Genomic DNA, 20,182 nt, shown 5'->3' on the forward strand with positions numbered 1-20,182 from the left:
ACATGGTATCTGTGCGAGGAGATCTTCCTGGCTGAGGCTCACTGGCTTGAAACAGGAGGCACAACAACGTATCCTGAATCTCCCATTTGCCGGGAATTCTCTATTCGGTGCCCATGCAGACGAAGAGATGGCCCGCATGAAGACCGAGGTGGATACCATGAAGGCGGTAGGCCTCGAAAGAAGGAAAGATTTCAGGCGGAGGTACAGACCGTACGATAGACGCCCTTTCCAACAGAGGGTTCAAACCCCTCATTGGTCGCAAAGGTCTCAGCAACGACAGGGACGCCCTCTGTTTCAGCGAAGAAACACAAGGGAGCGAGGGTCAAGTAGACCTCAACAGTCCACTCCAAAAGCACCCACTAAGCAATGAAGTCTCGCTTCCCTCGACACTGTATACCACTCCGGTGGGGGGAAGTATTATTGCTCATCTTCACGAGTGGCACTCTATCACAAGAGACAAATGGGTGCTCAATATTGTCGAACATGGCTATTCTCTCCTTTTCAAGCAGCCTCCACCACACTTGCCACCAACCGAACACAATCCGGCTCATCTCACCTTGCTACGCAAGGAGGCCCTCGCCCTCCTAAGAAAGAATGCCATAGAAAGGGTTCCACCTGCCCACAGAGGAAAGGGGGTCTACTCCCGTTACTTTCTAGTAGCAAAGAAGGGTCAAGAGGGCGTTTTCAGGCCAATCCTGGATCTAAGACTGCTGAACAAATACATAAGAAAGCAGAAGTTCAGAATGCTAGCGCTTCACCAAATTTTCCCTCAACTGCATCAGGGAGACTGGATGTGCTCCATCGACCTGCAGGATGCGTATTTCCACATCCCAATAGCTCCAAAGCATCGAAAATTCCTGCGCTTTCGAGTAGCGTTACAGCATTACCAGTTCAGGGTTCTACCCTTTGGCCTGAAATCTGCTCCAAGAGTTTTCTCGAAATGTATGGCAGTGGTGGCGGCGCATCTACGAAGACAAAGGATATACATATATCCATACCTAGACGACTGGCTACTAAAGGCTTCTTCTCCGGAGCAGGCGAGAAGCCATCAGGACATTGTACTAGGAGTTTGCGAAGCTCTAGGTCTTCAGGTCAATTACCAGAAGTCAACCTTGACTCCAACGCAGAGTCTTCACTACCTAGGAGCTATCATAAACACAGAACTACAAAAAGTGTATCCTTCGGAGGAACGACTGTCCTCAATAAACAAGAAGTGCCAGGACCTGTTGAGAGCCAGCGCACCTACGGCACGTCAGGTGACATCACTACTGGGCTCCATGGCATCGTGCATCTTTATTGTCCCAAATGCCAGACTCCACATGAGACCCCTCCAAGAGGCATTGGAGGCCAATTGGAGCCAAAGAACAGGTCGCGGGGAAGACACAATGCGGCTACCGGAGGTAGCACTGCAGTCATTGAGATGGTGGATGCACAGACCTCACCTGTCAGTGGGCGCTCCGTTTCACCAGGTACTTCCATCCGACACTCTGGTAACGGATGCGTCTCTTCAGGGATGGGGGGCTCATCTGGGTCCTTTTCAAGCGCAGGGTCTGTGGTCAGACAAGGAGAAGCAGTACCACATCAATCTGCTAGAACTCAGAGCGGTCCATCTGGCTCTCAAGTCTTTCACACCGCTAATTCAGGGGAAAACTCTATTGATACAGACGGACAATACAACCACGATGTATTACTTGAACAAACAAGGGGGAACGAGATCCCTACCCCTTTCACGAGAGTCCCAAGCGATATGGCATTGGCTCCTGGCCAGAGGAATGTCAATCACAGCAGTTCACCTGCCAGGTCAGCAGAACGTAGAAGCAGACTTTCTAAGCAGACACCTGGAGGACGTTCACGATTGGGTCCTGCACGACGAAGTCGCAGAATACATCTTCGCGCAATGGGGTCGGCCTCAACTGGACCTCTTCGCAGACGATGTAAACAGGAAATGCCCAGACTTCGCATCCAGGTTCTACCGTCTAGGATCTCGAGGGAATGCCCTGTTGATCGACTGGTCAGGGACATTTCTTTACGCTTTTCCGCCGATTCCCCTCATTCCGGCAGTGATCAGCAAACTTTACGGATCCAGGACCAGAATGATTCTTATAGCGCCACAATGGCCTCGACAATTCTGGTACACGGATCTCCTCAACCTGTTGGAAAAACCTCACAGGAGGCTGCCGTGCAGACCGGATCTTCTGAGCAGAATGGAGGGCAGGATTCTGCATCCCAACCTACCCTCTCTGAGCTTAACAGCATGGCTCCTGAATTCCTGCACTATGGGCACCTAGGACTCTCGCAGGAGTGCATGAACATCTTGAAAGAGTCCAAACGGCCTTCCACGCGGCGTTCCTACGCTTTTAAGTGGAAGAGATTCTACATATGGTGCTGTCAGCAAGGCCATAATCCCATACGGGCGCAGGAGGACGTCATACTGTCCTATTTGCTTCACCTAGCGAAATCCGGTCTGCAGGTATCATCTATTAAGGTACATTTGTCTGCTATTACTGCCTATCGCAAGTCACCTTCTCAGGAATCCTTCTTTACGAAACCTGTAGTCAAGGATTTCTTAGAAGGTTTGAAGAAAGTTTTTCCGCCAATTCGGAGGCCTTCTCCTCCGTGGGAACTGAACATAGTCCTAGCAAAACTTATGGGCCCTCCTTTCGAGCCTATCCATAAGGCCTCCTTACAACACCTTACGTGGAAAACGGCTTTTCTGGTGGCCATTACTTCAGCGAGGAGGGTCAGTGAGATCCAGGCCTTGTCTGCAAAAGAACCGTACACGGTTTTTCATGACAATAGAGTAGTTCTAAGAACTCACCCATCTTTCCTTCCGAAGGTGGTGTCAGAATTCCATATTAATCAGACCATAACTTTACCGACGTTCTTTCCCAATCCGGAAACTCCGGCTGAGAAAGCATTGCACTCATTAGACTTGAAAAGAGTGCTGAAATTTTATCTGGACAAGACAAAATCGATTAGACACTCTAACCGCTTGTTTGTGAACTATGGTCATTTAAGGACAGGAGAAGCAGCATCTAAGCGAACAATATCAAGATGGATAGTCTCTTGTATTGTTAATACTTACCAGCTAGCTAATAGACAATTGCTAGCGCGACCTAGAGCGCATTCCACAAGGGGAAAAGCGGCTACTGCTGCTCTCCTTAACAATGTTCCTATATCTGAGATTTGTAAGGCTGCTACATGGAAGTCTGTCCATACTTTTACAAGACATTATTGTCTAGACTCAGATGCAAGAGCGGATGCCCAAGTGGGGCAGGCCTCTCTAAGGAATTTATTTGCGTAAGACATGTCTATTCCTGCACTTCTATCGGACAGTCCGCTGGGTTTAGGGATGGGCTTGCTAATCTATTCAATGTTTATGACTATTGATGAGGATCCCCTGGAAGAGAAGGATAAGTTACTTACCTGTAAATCCTAGTTCTCTTCCAGGGGTATCCTCATCAAAGTCATAAACAACCCACCCTCCTCCCCGGACACACGTCTACTGGAAGTGCAGGACAGACAGTATTTTGATTCAATTATACAAATTGTCACCGTAAAAAGAACTGACCTAACTGTGAACCAACTGTCACCTTTCCTTCACCCCTGAGGCATGGTGGGATACTGGAGGTGCTCAGGGTCTTAAAGGCACAGTGCCAAAGTTTTTATGGTTCTCCTGTGTTAACCTACATGCAGCCTATTGGCTAAGAATGCTTCATTGTTTTTCAATGCAGTTTTCTCTATTTTTTCACTAGAGTTTGCTACTGCTTACTTCCCCAAGCCTAGTTTTAGGAGCTTGGGTACTTATTTATGCTCTATTGTAGTATTTAAAAAAAAAAAAAAAAACTTCATAGAAAAAAAAAGCATTTTAGCCTGTTTTTAACATGATAGCCTGCATGACTGTTTGTTACACATGTATAATGTGTATGTATTTTATATATGCTCCGGGGTCCCCGCACAAGGGCGGGAATATTCAATGTTTATGACTTTGATGAGGATACCCCTGGAAGAGAACTAGGATTTACAGGTAAGTAACTTATCCTTACTGGCACACAAAAGTGGGAAAGTACATAATGTGACAACCTACGTATCATTTATCTTTGACGTTGATAGTGACGCCTTTACAGAATGGCACTGATAACGTGAAACTAAAACATTTTCCTAACTATAAACATGGCAGCCATCTTGGAAGAATTAATTAAATAAATGGGCTAAAACCGAGCAAGTTAAATAGGTTAAAAGTCACTGGGTGACGGGGGCACATGCCTGCAAGCCAGAAGGCTAATCTAACTCCTGATTCCCATTAAAAATAAATAGGATCCACTACATGGTGTGAGTCGGTGCAGTGGCTGTGTTTGTTGCGGCGTCTAGGGTTGAGGGTATGGAGCTCAGCAATGGTGTATCTGCGTGGGGAGGGAGTGCCAGGGGAATGTGGTGCTGAGCGCAGTACAGGCATGGATGAATGCAGATGGACTTGTCTTGGGTGTTTCTGCGTCACGCCTGCTATCCAGTCAGCATTTAGTAGGTCCTGGGGTGGTCAGAGCTTCTGTTGGTGAGAAGAAGATTGAATGGAAAAACCCAGGTGGGAAAACCCGGGCAGCGGCAGTGTCACTTGGTCAAACGGCGGCAACTGGATCAGGCTGGAACAAGCAGGAACTGGAGGCCACAGGCAAGTGGCAGGCTAGGTGCCCAGTTGCCTATCAGGTCCCATCAAGAACCTGGTGTTACGGGCCTAAGGTCTCCTTTTTTAACATGGATATAGACTGCAGTCTTTAAAGGAGCTTTAAGACTAATGAGCCTCCTCTTCAGGGCCCATAACTTAATAGGATCTTTCGCAAGGTTAGGACTGAACCATACCCGAGGGTCATCATCCTATATGCAGGCTTCTGACTAGGTGCATTAGCTAAAGGCATAACTAGTTCCTCTCCAGAAGAGACAGTCACAAGTGACCGCATCAGAGAAAGACTTTACAAACTATTGGTTCCATGGAAAATGGAGCAGGTACTCAACGGTGTTTCAGTCAATAAGGATTTAACAGAACGAACTCTGTTGTCTGTAGAACTCCGTTGCTATTATCTTTGAAACCTTTATCCACGAGCCCACTTTAGATTTTTAGGTCCCATCAAGAGCCTTGTATTAAGGACTCACGGTCTCCCTCATTAACATTGTATACGTCTCATGATGTTCTATATCCTGGTTGCATTGATGGAAATGGCCTGTTGTCTTGAATAAATACTTTATCACACCATGAAAATAGTAAGTGTGCAATACATAACCAGATCATTTTGCAAAATGTCCACCCCCACACATATTTTCCAAATGTATAGACGTGACAGAAGTTTTCTCTGAATATAGAAAATGTTGGGTTACTTTTTCCAGAACAACTGGCAACTGAATGCAAAATCACTGCAGTCTTGGGGGATTAGCAGGTGAACTCCAAATTCTTAAAGCATCTGGAACGTCTGATGAACCCCTTTCCAGAGATTTTTAGTATTTGTGAGCCTTATTCGTACAAAATTATAAAGACCAATGACATACTGAAGGTATGATTTTTACTGAACCTCTACCTCTATTGAATGCTCGAGTGCAATTGAATAGTAATCAAAGAAGACACCTTCATTTTCCAGAAGCCGTTTTTTTAGGGTCGAGCGCCCAAGCGCTCTGGCCCGTTGTAATTTCTCTGTGAACTTTTGACCACGCCCACTGCTGCTATTCATTCCTTGTGCTTGTCTTAAATGCTTCATTTTTATTGGTGCATTTTGTGAAATGTCCCTTCTTTGCCTGCGCAGTTCCCTCCTAGACGATTTCGATAAGTGAACATTTTTGTTGGCCATCACACTACGTCACGCTTCCTACTGTTACAGCATGTGATAGTCCATCCTCCGGTTTCGGTTTGCCTTTTATCCCAGCTGCAATCCTTTTTAGACATTCACGCAGGGATCCACGCTCATGGTGGCCGTGGCGCATTGAATCGGCTCGTTTATGTCAGCTGTTTTACTTTTCATTTTCAATTTAAGTGGCAAGAAAAGTCCAGTTAGAAATTTACAACGCTAATAGCTCTAACTCGAGCAAATGCTTGTTTAGTTTTTTTTTTCCATTTATATTTTCTTTTTTAGCCATTGCATCTTAATGGGAGCCACGCTTTTCTGCTACCAGTGCAAGCTTAGTTACAGAGGCACATATTTGAGATGTGGTAGATTAAGGGCCGGCTTTAGTTCTATAATTCTAGACCATGAGTTGGAGATGAAGTAAGTGCGCGGAGGGATGACGGACCCAGGACTTGTAGACGGTTCTGTGTGCAGTAAAGAAACTCGAACATCATGTCTCGCGTGGGTAATTAAGACTTGGTGTCATAAATGTTCTTCGGGGATAATCAGCTCATAAGAACCTGCTCTTAACAAAATATATTAAGGAGGTTTTCTAAAAAGGTTGCTCTGTCCATGGTCAAGACTTATTGTGGAAAAAACAATGGCGAAAAAAATGAGCACTTGCCAAAGAACCGTGTTACCTGTATCTCAGTTCCTTATTAAACAGAGCCATCTTGTGGTTGTTAGAAGAAGTTCGGTTGTTTTTCTCAAATATTGTTGAAACGCTGAAAATGTTGGCAGCTGGCACTGTCTTATATCAGTGCTTGAAGCCGGAGTCCCAAAAATTCGATAGGCGAGAGATTGCTGTAGAAATGTTTTAGGTTTTTGTTGTGATGAGAGGAGAGGTGGTTCTGTCGCACCGTCGTGTGTTTGGATGAGCTGTGTTTGATTTTAGGTGGGATTTACGGGCAAGAGTTGGTGATCCCCGAAGGACATGTAGCTTTCATCCCCGTCCCGTCCCCAGTGGAGGCTTAAGCCATAAAACAGTGATGGAGTCTTGTATAGAGGAAGTGAGGGGAACAATCTAAATAATTAAAAAAGAACGAAAAGCAAGCATGTGGTGTTTTATCATTGGGAGCAGAGCTCCAAATGCATGTTTTCTTATTCGAGGTCATGTCACTATGTTTTCTGAAATATTAAAGAGGAACCAGCTTGAATCTGTGATATCCAAGTCCAGATTTTGTGATTGCGGTGTATGGATTAGAGGGGGCGAGGAGGGTGGGTTTTGAGGCAGGGAAGGGCTGCTGAAAAGTGGAGTGACATTCCTATCACATTCCTGATTAGACGCCCAGTCAAGCCCACCAAGGTTTGGGATTACACATGGTGATAATATACTTAGCTTTATGGACACATATATTTTAGCAGATTTCAGCAGCAGCCCACTTCTTGTGTAGGTGGGTTGAAAGTGAACCTTTGTTTCCCCTAGTTATGTCAACTGTTGTTAATAGTAAACACAACCTTTCCTGAATTTAGAGAAGGGCATACACTTTTACACCTCTTGGCTGTGTCGAAATGTTAGTATATGAGGTTTGGCCGTATGTCCTTCACAAAAAGTGATAAAACAACACATCGTGTCTCTTTATTTAAAATGAATTAATGCTGTTAGTAATTCTGTGTATTTAGTTTGGCCTTGCCTAGAAGTCATTACGTTTTGCAGTGTTAGCTGCTGCAGAAATATCACTGATATTTAAATTTTATGTTTGAGGTGGTTACTTTAACATTCTGTTTAACAAAAAGTCTGAAATGTCTTCCTTTTTTCACCTGTGTTCCTCTGCTTAACTTCTATAATACCTTTATCGCCTGGTTAAAAAAAAGTATGGCAACTGTACAAACGTCTGTTATCTCTTTCCCTCATTCATTATGTACGCAGTTTTTGTATGTGTTGCACATAGTGCAGGTACATGTTCCCGCTGAAGCCTAGGTGAGCACTGGGTGCGTTCCAACACAATCTTTGTGTTGATGAATTTACATGGACATAATTTGGCTGTCCCTATCCCACCTGAGTGGAGAGCTGAATGTGATACAACTAGATGGTCTGCTCCTTAATAGTGGTCACTGCACGATCCAGTTGTTGGTGAAGGAAGCTTGTATACTGTTTTATGATGTCATTTCCTCTGCGAATTTCTAACCAAGTTTTGTAAAAGTGTCCCCTGCAATACGATCCTGTTAATCTCTTTAGCTGAGTCAGAGTTTTGTTTTATGACCTAAATCGAAAAGGGTTTGTGATCCTAAGGAATTCTTCAATTTGCGGTGAAGTTCTTCTTCAAAGACAAGAGGCTTAGCAGTCCCCCCTGTTTCTGAGTTTTAGGTTTTGGCACATGGACATTTTCGATAATCCTCACTTGAATGTACCACAGAAACTTTTGGAAGTCATTCAAGTTGCAAAAAAGTGTGGCCAAGGAAACAGTACTGAAGCAGTGAAATAGTTACTGCGCTCCCGAGAAGCGGATTGATCCCATTGCTGGCCAGGTCAATTGATCCGGATTATTTCAATTTCTGTAGTTAAAGTATAAAGATCGATTCTTGCACATCATACCCAGCACCCAGAGACGGATTCAGACATTTCTTCTACTTTGAAGCACTTACGTTGTCTCTTCTTTTCGATCCCGGTATGGTACTTCATGCCTGAAGCACAAGCGTTTGATCCAATGGCAACTTCAGTTATAAAGCTTAGTTACATGGAAAACATTATTTTTTTTGTTTCCATGACTTCGACTCGTAAAATAACCCCCTCCATTATGAGTGGAGGAATTTCACCTGGAGGACTTGTTCCAGGTGGTATTCTGACACCCACAATTACAAATGTCTCCGTGCTCTGACTTTTTGGGTCCACATACTCCTGACATGATGGAATCTGCCATCTGACGTCCAGTAGACGAATTTCTCACTTCCTTGGGATACAACTAACAATGCACTGCGAGTAATGTGAACCTTTTGCGACCTAGTACACGTCCAATAAAAGAAATGTACGTTTTCTGTAATTCATTGGAGATATTTTGGAATTCAGTGGAGACAGTTTTTAGGCCCGGAAAATCAGAGAAGTGCTTATCTGATAGGAGAGAAAGCTGACTTTTTTTGGGGGCGGTTGGTAGATATATATTTTTTTTTTTTTACACTCATTTCAATACACACACTAGTCTTTGCTAATGTGCGGTGCTTAAGTAAAATTCCGACCAGTAAGAAAAGTAAACTGCATTTCTCCAATTATTGGGATCCGTTGGTGTTGAGCATAGTCTGCCATTGCCCTAGAAAAAAGGAATGGGCTGAAACACTGAACATTCTGAGCTGCTTTGGTTCCAGCTTGATTATGGCGTACGAGAACACCATCAAAGTGACATTCAACTTGTTGTACAGACACCACTTGCTGTATAGTTGACTCTGACCACATATTTGTTTTACTTCTAGGCTATGCCATCCATCCAGATTCCAGTTTCCCCACACATATTCACCAGCATCAGCTGGGCTGCATCACCACCCAGTATTCCTTCCCTCTCTCCGGTGAGTTATTCCATATTGATTGTTTTTGTGGCTGTTTTACTACTTATTTGCCTTTCATTATCTTTTATTGGAAGACAAGTTAATGAATAAAAATTAACAATATGTATTTCTACATAGTGCAGCCCTAGGTACAAAGTAATGGAGCCTGTAGACCAGTGGTTCCCAAGTTTTTTGACATCTGTGCACCCCTACTTTATCTCTACTAGAACCCGGGGACCCGCTCTGAATCATTACTGGAAGCCTAGGACCCCGGCCTAAATTGTCGATGATTTGACATGGAAAAACAATACACAAAAAAGACAAAAACAAGCATTCATCAAACACATACATAAATGATAACACATTTATTAAATTTGCAAGCAAATAGAAATAAAGAAAAAAAAAAAAATGTAATTGTATTAGGAAGGTTGGAACTTTTCTAAATTCAATTGAAGCCATAAATCATCCATACCATATTCTGTTTGATTGCATTTGTTGCACCCGCACTGCTCCTGCAAATCAAACTGAGGATGCTAATTTAATTTTTAGCCTCCAATTTCAAATTTCTGGACCTTTACAGTACATTTTAAAATGTTCAGTTGTACATTTAGCCACTTTATGTATAAACACTTTATTAATCTATCAATATTATTACATTTTCTGAGCAGTCACAGGCCCCCAGGGGTCACCGGATCACAGGTTGGGAACCACTGCTCTAGATGCATGGCCCTTTAACATGGGGGCAGAAGAAGTATGAGAGGCTGAAGTGATTATACAGTTTTAAACGCTTCCAGGGCAGAGAATTGCAGTAAGGATGCTGTGGTAAGGCTAACAAGTAGCCCACCATAGGTGGAAAAGTGGGTGGCCTGGAAGTAGGTACTCTTTAATGTGATCTGGCATTCAAGTGGTTACCCTGTGACAGAATATGTGGAATTACTGCACTAGGGAAGAAAACCATTATAGATGTATTACAATCTCGCATCTGAAAAATAAATGACAGTGTTGGAAGTGTTTACAGAGCTTACACAATAGCATTCTGTTGGTATGCTATTTGTATCCTGCAAGGTATCCTAAACGAAAACCATTCAAACATTTTCGTAGATTTTCTGTAGTCACAATGTATTAGACAAAGCTACCAATCTCCAGTAATGTTTTTTCATCTCGAAGTCAATGGATTCAAATGCGTTTAGCTGTGAGTAGCTTTTATTAATATTTCCATAGCTTGCCTTCTCGAAGTCTAAAGTAATTTGGCATGGTACTGAAACTGCATATGCCTTCGGAATCAGTTTTGTGCACAGGTCCTCTGTTTGAAACCCCTTCTTTTTTACCTGCATTGTTTGGTCACTAAAATAATAAGATTAGTCAAATTATTATAATATATTTTCAGTCTAGGGTCTTCAGTCAGACTCCAACATACTACAAATTTCTTCATTAAAAAATAAATTTATGTAAATTTTATATTTTTTTGTGCCAGTCCTCTCTTATCAACCCCTTTTGAACAAGCAGTTGATTTTTCAACGTTTCACGTTTCGAAACAACCTTTTGGCATCTCACTAATTTTTTAAGTTGCAAGAATGCTTGCAGTATTTTTAATAGAAGGCATAGCTATCCAAAAGGATCTTGGGTGCGACACGTAAAAGCAATGTACAACATCCGACAAACAGGCCCAAGCGACGCCATTGGCCGTGAGAGAGTAGACCAAACGCCTGGAGAAATTCATGCTTTGGCCACGGAGGCTCGGGTTTGTAAACATAAAAGCCATGAGAAACGACTGAGCTCCAGGCCCCGATGGCCTTCCAGCCAGTATATTCAAACTCACCCGCAGGTCTGGACAAAGGCGTTAACCCCCCTTTTTCAATCGAGCTTACATTGCAGCGCAGACCCCAGGCTCATGGAGAGGCTCCATCCTATGCCCGATCTTCAGAAAAGGAGACCCGACAATACCATCTATCGACTCAGTCCTGCTCGACCTAGAGGCCAAAGCCTACCTCGCTCTCTTCTCAAACAGCTAGAGGAATAGGTTGGAGAAAACCACATCCTGCCTTTTTTTTTTTAAACTGGGTTATCCGCCACCGCCTCAACGATTGACAACATTACTGCACTCGCCATTTTGAGTCATCGAGCAGCCTAAAAATGCCATCCTCCGCTCTGAAGCTGTTTCATTTACTACAGCGCTGTTTTGACAAGGTAGACCGTAACGTGCTATGGAGGAAACTTAACATGTGTGGGACTACCCTGGCAGCTGCTCAGGGCCATCATCTCTCTGTACTCAAAACACCTGGGTTCATGTGAGAATAGGCCCCAACACAGTAATCTCCAAAATCACGACTGACGACGGCCTGAAGCAGGGGTGCATTCTCGCCCCTCTCCTTTTCAACCTGTACACAGCTGACATGGGCAAATTTCTGCAGAGCAGTTGCCTGATACCTCCACCATTTAGCCACTCAAAATTACACATCTTACTTACAATACACTGACGACATTGTCTTAATGGACCACACCAAAGCCGGAATTTAATGAGGCATGAGTGAACTTAAGGAATACAACAAAGCTAACGAAGCTAACTTCTCTCATAGGGGATTTCCATGTATAGTCATAATCGTAGAATAATTCCCCGCCCGCCTGCGGGGAATTATTCTACGCTTATGACTATCATGGAAATACCCCTACGAGAGAACTGGAGTTACAGGTAAGAAACTATAGCTTCATCACAATCAATCAGGACAAGACTGAGGTCCTGATTTTTGGTCACTATACAAAGAAGAAACTTCAAACATGGCTCATGGAGCTGCGACCTTTAAAACAACCACAAAATACAACTATCTGGGGGTATGGTTAAACAAGACCTCTAGTCCAACGGCCCATCTAGCCGCCCTGAAAAAGAAAGCCAGAGCCATCAAGTACAGCCTGACCTGTCTCAATAAGATCCTATTCAGATCCTCGGCTGTACACACACTGAAGGTCTTGAAGACCTCTCTTCTCGCGGCACTACACTGTGGGCAACAGGCTTCTCCCGAGGCCTGTGCCCCCACCTTAAAACGCGCTTAATGCACGGCCTACAGTAGGGTATTTAAACTGCCCAGACATGTACGGAGGGCCAGACTACGTTTGGAACCGGCCCTCCCAAGGCAATTCTTCACATGGGAGGCCTACAAGCTGACATTTTATATAAGGGCCCTTAAAGCATCTGCAAACATATATAGAGCTTGTGTAAAAAACACATTTGGGAGCCCTGGTACTCCATGGCACTGACAAGTTAAACAATACCTTCTCTACAAATCGAAGGCCCTGCATTGAACTGAGACATTATTCTTTACGCAGCCTGGAAAAGGGTTATCAACAGACAGCTGAAGTCAACCTCCCATTTGCTGGACACCCGCCCCTTAAAGTCCTCAAACATCTGATCTCCACCTTAACAATTTCTACTTAACGGAGAAACCGCAAACATACCTCTCAGAAGGCATAAACAGATGGGCCCGCAGAAAATGTTTACTTATGCACCTGTTAGGAGTACCAGTGGCTGACTTCCACTCACAGGCCCAACTGGGCAAGGAGGGGACCTGCAGACTCTGCAGTTATAAGAATGAATCATGATTACACCTTCTGTGTTGTTGTCCCTTGCTTGACACCCCCGGGAGATCTCTCCTGAAACCAATTTATCGAAAGAAGGAAATTCGCTTTTGCCTGGATGCTTCATCACTGTGCTTCTCCCACACCGAAACAAGATCTCTATTGAGGTGTGGCAAACATGTCAAAGTGCTCGAAGACCTACTCCGACCCCGTCCAGCACATCCTCACTCTGCCACCTTCTCTCAAAAACTGATAACTGCCTACTTCACAGCGAGACCTAGAGCCAGGATGAGCGGTACAAGGGCCCCACTGGCTAAGTACATCACACTAATGTGTAAGTGGTCCCTCTTGTTGATGCCCCGTGACTCTCAGCCCCAATACGCACAATGCAGAGGCCTAGCTCGACGTACTTTCAACCCCCTCACATCCTTTGCTGGCATCAACATGCGCACTTTGCACTTCAATTGTTTTAGCCACAGCCTTGATCAGACCGGTCAGGTTGCTGGTGTTTAGACCTTTATATACAGTCTACAACTATGTCTCTTGTTACTATTGTGCAATCTCATTTTTGCACATGGACAATAATAGTGCTTTTTCTTATTCTTTTATAATTTGTTTTATTGTAAAATAGGTAAGGTTTTAACTAACTAATCAATAAACTCTTTGAGCTTGTCATAGCTATCGTTCGATATTGAAATTATTATCTTCGTCTGTCGCATTCTTTGTGTGGTGAAGGCAGTGTAATTCTTAATCACGTCTTTGGAAAATCAGCAGCACCACTTCTTTCTCTGTTGGTAACACATTGTAAATTCTTTCTAACTTCAGATTCGAAGCCGATCGTTCAGTTTCAGTGACCATCAGCCACAGACTGCGCCGCTGAAGTCCCAGTTGATCGTCGCCTCTCCACCTAGGGCGCATAGTGGAACCAGGTACGGGATCAGAGGAAACATGGCAGTAGCTTTGAAATATGTATGTCATTATTAGTGATGGATTTTGATAGTGAAGCCATCAATCAGGCCTACTGTCTACAATGTACATAAAATCGGCTTTGAGTCTGCCAATTTCAAACCCTGCATTTTCTTTGATCAGCTTTTTTCAACCATTGGCTGGAGACTTTGTCAATCACATCCTGGTGCAGCCTAGTGAAGTATTCATCTTTCCCCTAATGCTAGGCCTGTTTACGTGCAATGTTCCGCTTTTACTCCAGTACTGGCTTTGAACTACATGACAGATTACTTTACAACTACAGGCTCGTTCCCTTCTGCTGGCTCTTTCTCAAGTGACTCACTCTAATGTGCCAACGGGGCATCCTTGAGCACAATAAACCCAGACATGTCTGCTTTACCAGTGCATGTTGCTTACACCCCCCTTTTCAAGCCTTTTTGAATTTTGTCCACTGTAAGTATGATGGACCATGTGATAGATTTGATGCATGCGGCTTTCTGTTAGCTGCAGATTACTAGCAGTTGATTAAAATGGAGAATAAAATCGAAACATATACAAAATATTATTTTTTAACACGTTACACTATAGTTAAGACTATAATCATAGAAATACAGCATGCAATTAAAGTCCTTTACTTTAATGTGTTATCCCCGTGAATATACTGTATTTTTAGGGAGTTTTGAAAAACTTAGCATACAGACAGTCAAAAAGAAAAGTACATGAAAAATGCGTCACAATTGCTGAGTTTGCAAGCAGACATGAAAACTGAATGCTAAGTCCGTATACATTTGATGCCAATGCTTTTACAGAAATTGATTCCAATTCAGAAAACTCTTGGAATCAATTCACTACCTTTTTTTGCAATTGAGTAGGCTTTGGGTGGGGAGTGGAGGGGTCATTGGGTGAGCAATCAGCATTGGGTGAGCAATCAGCTGGTTTCTAAAATCCATGTACTGGACCTCAGGATTTGGGATAAGTGTAATTTTAGGATATTAATTGGTACGTGCAGTGAGCGGGAAATGGATGTTAAAATCTGTCACTGTAGCAGTTTTTCCCCTTTATGTTTATGGGCTGGAAAGCACGTGTGTCAGGCAAGCTATCGTTATAAAATGCATCTCAGAAAGCCACATATTTAAAGGTCTTTAGGGTCATCATATTTCAAGTGAGTGTTCTGGAACAGTTGTTGCCCATGGTTTTGTGTCATAGCAAAGCTTTGTAATACTAGCAAATGTCTATGTATTGTAGTTTGCAATATATTTTGCTTTGAGACGTCTGCTATAAATCTTTGACGCCTGCAATTTATCTTGAGTTTAACCATATTTACTACTAAAAACTTGTTTAGCAGAACATATGCTGCACTTAATCAGGTTTTGTGCAGCGTGAATCTTTTCAGGATTCACATGCTGCGCATTATTCCTCCATCTTGTGCTTGGGTCTGAAATACTTCTATTTTATTCTCTTTTTCTTTTTTATTTCTTGGCATTCGTCAGTCCTCGTTTGGTGGGATGTCCGTCTCCTTTTGACGTCATTTGTGCTCCTCATTAGCCCTTGTTTATGGTCATCATCTTTAAATTCTTTTTTTCTGCCACTTTCTGCCACTTGGTCTGGATCAGAAGCTGGAGCTCCATTGAGCTGAACTGGGAGAAACAGTGAAGAAACAACCACTGAAGAAATAAAAATCAAAGCTGATGGAGAAGCACCAAAGAACATGGAAAAAAGTAGGTGCGCAAAGTCGGTGACCAACCGCGTGGTGGAAGAATGCACAGCTGTGTGGCTAGAATCGTCAAGGGAGATGGAGACGACACCCTTTAGATTGTGTACCAAGTTCCACTACGTATTCGCCCAAAATGCTAACAACAAGGCCCGCTGCATCTGTTTCCCAAGGGATCACATCGCTGAAGGCTGTGAGGCGTGTTTGGAATTGCAGTGCAGCCGAGGACACATTGGACCAACGAAAAACAGAGGTAGGCACATTATGCCACAATGAAGTAACAGAAAAGAAAACATCTTTCCCTGAGAGATCTTGGTTATTCGAGTCTGAAATATGACAACTTTGATGACACAGAGGTGGTGCAAGTGGAAGGATCTGACGATGAGGGGAATGTTGTTGAAAGTCAAAAGGAATAGCCACCAAAAAAAAACCACTGAAAGAGGGATGTTGTTGAAAGTGAAAAGAAATAGCCACCAAAAAAAAAACATTGAAAGAGGGAGAACACCACAAAAGTGACCAGGTAACACCTAAAAACATGGTGGAGTTGAGCAGAAGCATTCAGACTCGAAGTCCCAAAAGATACCATTGATGCTGAAACCCTCGATGAGCAAAGGGAAGTCGAAAAAACAAGATCCATGCAAGTCCAAACACATGGACACCAATCGAGGACTTCCCTTTGCACATCTTCGACCCAGCGAATTGATTGGGACAAAGAGAGGGGAAAGGAAATAAAGCAGGACACTCTGATCCTGAAGAAAAAGGCAGTGCCCACCCTAGGCGTGGACCAAAGGGTGCCCAAGGTCAAACAAAAGAAGCGATACCTCAAAGCCGAAATGGAAACAGTCCTCCAGCAAAAGAAGGATCTTGATGCGTAGCTGAGGGAATTTCGAATACCATAAAAAAATTTCTAGGAAAAAACACAAGAGGAGAAAGATCAGGAAGACCTTGAACTGCCAACTACGTCTGAGACTTAGTAAGAAGAGCAAGAGGTGTTCTTCGAAGAGGACAACAGACAAGTTACTTACCTTCGATAATGCCTTATCTGGTAGAAACAATATCTAGTTGTAGATTCCATACCTTAGAATATCCCCCAAGTGTTAGTCTGGATCAGGAGATGTTTCTCGAACAGTACTTCTGTGTGCCATTAGGTGGCATCGATCAGCTCTGCGTTCGTCGGTGTCCACGCTGGATATGACATTGCGGTCCGATATAGATGCCACCCCGGCGCGCTGATGTCAGTTTCTTTTCACGATTTACCACACCAGAAACGCAGAGCCATGAAGAACACTGACCACTGGTGCGTCAAAACTAGGGCTCTGAAGGGGAAGTCTCTGTCCCTAGGAATCATTTCACAGACCAGGGAGGATGGGTTGGTCAGTAAGGAATCTGCAACTAGATATTGTCTCTACCAGATAAGGTGTTACTGAAGGTAAGTAACTTGTAGATCTGATAGAGTCATCTAGTTGCAGATTCCTTACCTTAGAATCGATAACCAAGCAATACCATCCCCAGAGGTGAGTCTGTGAACCAAGATCACACCAGAGAGTCTTGCAGGACTGACCAGAGAAAGTGCCCGTCCCTAAGGACCTGACTGTCTAGGCAGCAGTGTTTGTTAAACGTGCGCGGGGATGCCCACGTTGCCGCCTGACGGATGCCGAGGACTGGGACTCGGCGTGCTAACGCAGTGGTTGCAGCTTTAGCTGTGGTAGAATGAGCACACAAGCCATCAGGGAGTTGCTTCTTAGCCAGTGCGTAGCACATCCTAATGCAGAGTATGACCCATCTGGAGATGGTTCTCGTCTGCACTGCCCAACCTTTCTTCACACCCACATAACCAACAAAGAGCTGATTATCCACCCAGAACTCTTTGGTACGATCTAGGTAGAACAGCATCGCTTTTTTTGGGCCAAGGCTGTGAAGTCTTTCCTCTTTCTCAGAGGGATTTCTGGGGTGCATAAAAAGTAGTCAAGGTGATGGATTGACCTACATGGAAGGGCGAAACCACTTTTGGGAGAAAGGAGGCCCATGTGCAAAGCAGCACTTTGTCAGGATAGATGGAAAGGTAGGTTAGCTTAGATGACAATGCCTGCAGCTCACTCACCCTGCGGGCAGATGTAATGACCACAAGGAAGACTGTTTTCAAAGTGAGAAGCCCTAGAGGACAATTGTGGAGAGGTTCGAAAGGAGCACACATCAGGAAAGTCAGAACCAAATTCAAGTCCCATTGGGGTATAATGAATGGCGAAGCAGTAAACATAAGAGTAAGGTCTTTAAGGAACCTATTTACAGTAGGGGATTTAAATAAAGAAGGCTCATCAGGCAGCCGTAAGAAAGCAGAGATAGACAAATAACCTTTGAGAGTGCCCAAAGCAGAGCCCTCCTGGGCCAACAAAAGTATGAACAATAGAACCTAAGAGAGAGTGGCAGAGAGGGGACCAACAGACTTGTCTGTGCACCATGCCACAAATTTCTTCCAACAACAGGAGTATACCGTTTTGGTGGAGGGACGCCTGGCTGCCAAGATAACGTTACAGCCTATGGGTGGAAGGTCAAAAATTGTCAACTGTCGCCGCTCAATCTCCACACAAGAAGGCGGAGACTGGATAGGTTTGGGTGGAGAACCCTTCCCTGCAGCTGCAAAAGTAGCTGCTCCCAAAGGGGAAGTCTAATTGGAGGATAGATGGCCATGCTAAGTAGCTCAGGATACCAGACTGTTCATGCTCAGTCCGGAGCCACCAGGATTAGTTGGGCCTGGTCGTTCTTGATCTTCTTGAGAACGCTGAGCAGAAGTGGTGTGGGCATAAAGGCAAATCGGATGCCTGTGCTCCACTCAAGATGAAAAGCATCGCTGAGCGAGTGCCCCCTTGGAAACTCCAACATGCAATACTGCTGACATTGCATATTCTCTGCGGAGTCAAACGGATCTAACCAAGGCTCTCTACACTGCTGAAAAAGACCTTGCGCCACCTCTGGATTGAGACGCCATTTGTGATCGACCAAGCATTGATGGCTGAGTTCATCCACTCTGACATTCAGAGAGCCGGCCAGATGTTGAACCACCAGGGAATGCCCTGTTGTTCCAGCCATGCCTCTTGACAAAGGGTCCATGACCCCACCTCGCTCTGCTTGTTGCGGTACCACATGACAATGGTATTGTCTGTGACCACCTGCACTAGCTTCCCCTAGAGAATGCTTTCAGTGCTGGTTTGATCGCCCGAACCTCAAGCAGGTTGATGTGGAGTCCGGATTCCGCAGGAGACCAGATGCCCCTGATCTCTCCCTCTCCCAGGTGGCTGTCCAATTCCAGGAGTGACACATCTGTCACTACTGTCAGATCTGGTTGGGAAAGGGAGAGAGATCTGCCTTTGATCCTATCGCGGATCATTAGACACCACTGCAGATCTCATGCAGTTGCCTCCTAGATCCGTACCATGTCGGGCAGATTCCCCTGATGCTGCACCCACTGGAACTTAAGGTCCCACTGCAGAGCCTAAAATGCCATCTGGCATGTGTCACCAGCAGGATACAGGAAGCCATGAAGCCCAGCAGCCTCAGTCATTTCCACACACTGTGGGGATAAGGTTGAGCAAGTGCTGCCACAGGTGCCGTAGAAGGCCTTGGTGTACTCTATCAAGCACTTGCTGATGAGCGAGAAGCAGCAAAGTTCACGATGCGATGTGGGCTGGACACAACTGTCTCACTGGGCAGAACAGGTGCATCAATAGTGGCCCTTAGGTACCATGCCTGGTTGAAAATGTCTGGCTTTTCAGGTGATGTCCAATCTAACCTTATGGAAATGCCCTTTGATGGCACCCGTCTCTTCGGAGAGCAAACAGACTCTGTGCTTGAGCGCTTCAAGGATTCTCGTGCTACGGCCAGGTCTTTGGGCCTCGCGGCTGTCCCTCACTCTGCCTTTTGCCCCTTTCGTGGCTATGGAAGGGGCGTCTTGCAAACGTCCTTTACCATCCAGCCACCTCGCCCTGCATGCTGCACAGCCTCTGCGTGGCCGGGGACGTGGGATTCACTGCCCCGTGGATCTGGGGGCCAGCGCTTTGGTAAGCCCTTCGGGCCCCCCTTCTTCAGCCGCCTCCAAACCTTCCTAGTCAGACAATTCCCCACCAGGGCCAGTCAGAGACAGGATTCACCATCACCTGCTCCACTGGCAGTCCATCGCGTCAGACAGATGGGTTTTACAGATAGTCCAAAGGGGCTATTCCCTCTTCTTCAAGACTACCCCTCCATCCATGCCACCACCTTATGATCGAATGACAAACGATCACTTGGTACTTCTCTGCGAGGAGGTTACGGCTCTGTTGGTCAAGGGAGCCATAGAGGGTCCCTGTGCCAGAAGTAAGTTGTGGGTGCTATTCTTGCTATTTTCTGGTGCCCTAAAAGGACAAGGGCCTTAGCCCTATTCTAGACCTTCAGTACCTCAATCTCTTCCTCAAGAAGCAGAAGTTCAAAATGCTCACTCAGGTGAGGCTCAGGTTCTGTCTGCCCTGAACCCAGGAGACTGGATGGTAGTGTTGGACTTGCAGGACGCTTACTTCCACATTACCCTCCTGCCTGCCCACAGACATTACTTGCATTTCATGGTAGTGCCACAAGCACT

The 20,182-nt window shown here is 44.8% G+C and overlaps 1 protein-coding gene across 5 annotated transcripts in view; it reads left to right on the forward strand.

The window, feature by feature from the left end:
- The window catches only part of ZNF395 (zinc finger protein 395), a 107,944-nt gene that overhangs the window by 78,171 nt on the left and 9,591 nt on the right, over positions 1–20,182 (forward strand). For all 5 annotated transcript variants that reach the window (XM_069233770.1, XM_069233769.1, XM_069233768.1 and 2 more), the window contains 2 exons: positions 9,273–9,365; positions 13,740–13,843. In XM_069233770.1, coding sequence (XP_069089871.1) covers positions 9,273–9,365; positions 13,740–13,843 — 197 coding nt within the window. The remainder of the gene's footprint in view (positions 1–9,272; positions 9,366–13,739; positions 13,844–20,182) is intronic.

The sequence above is a fragment of the Pleurodeles waltl genome, chromosome 5, assembly GCF_031143425.1.
Source record: "Pleurodeles waltl isolate 20211129_DDA chromosome 5, aPleWal1.hap1.20221129, whole genome shotgun sequence".
Classification (NCBI taxonomy): domain Eukaryota; kingdom Metazoa; phylum Chordata; class Amphibia; order Caudata; family Salamandridae; genus Pleurodeles; species Pleurodeles waltl.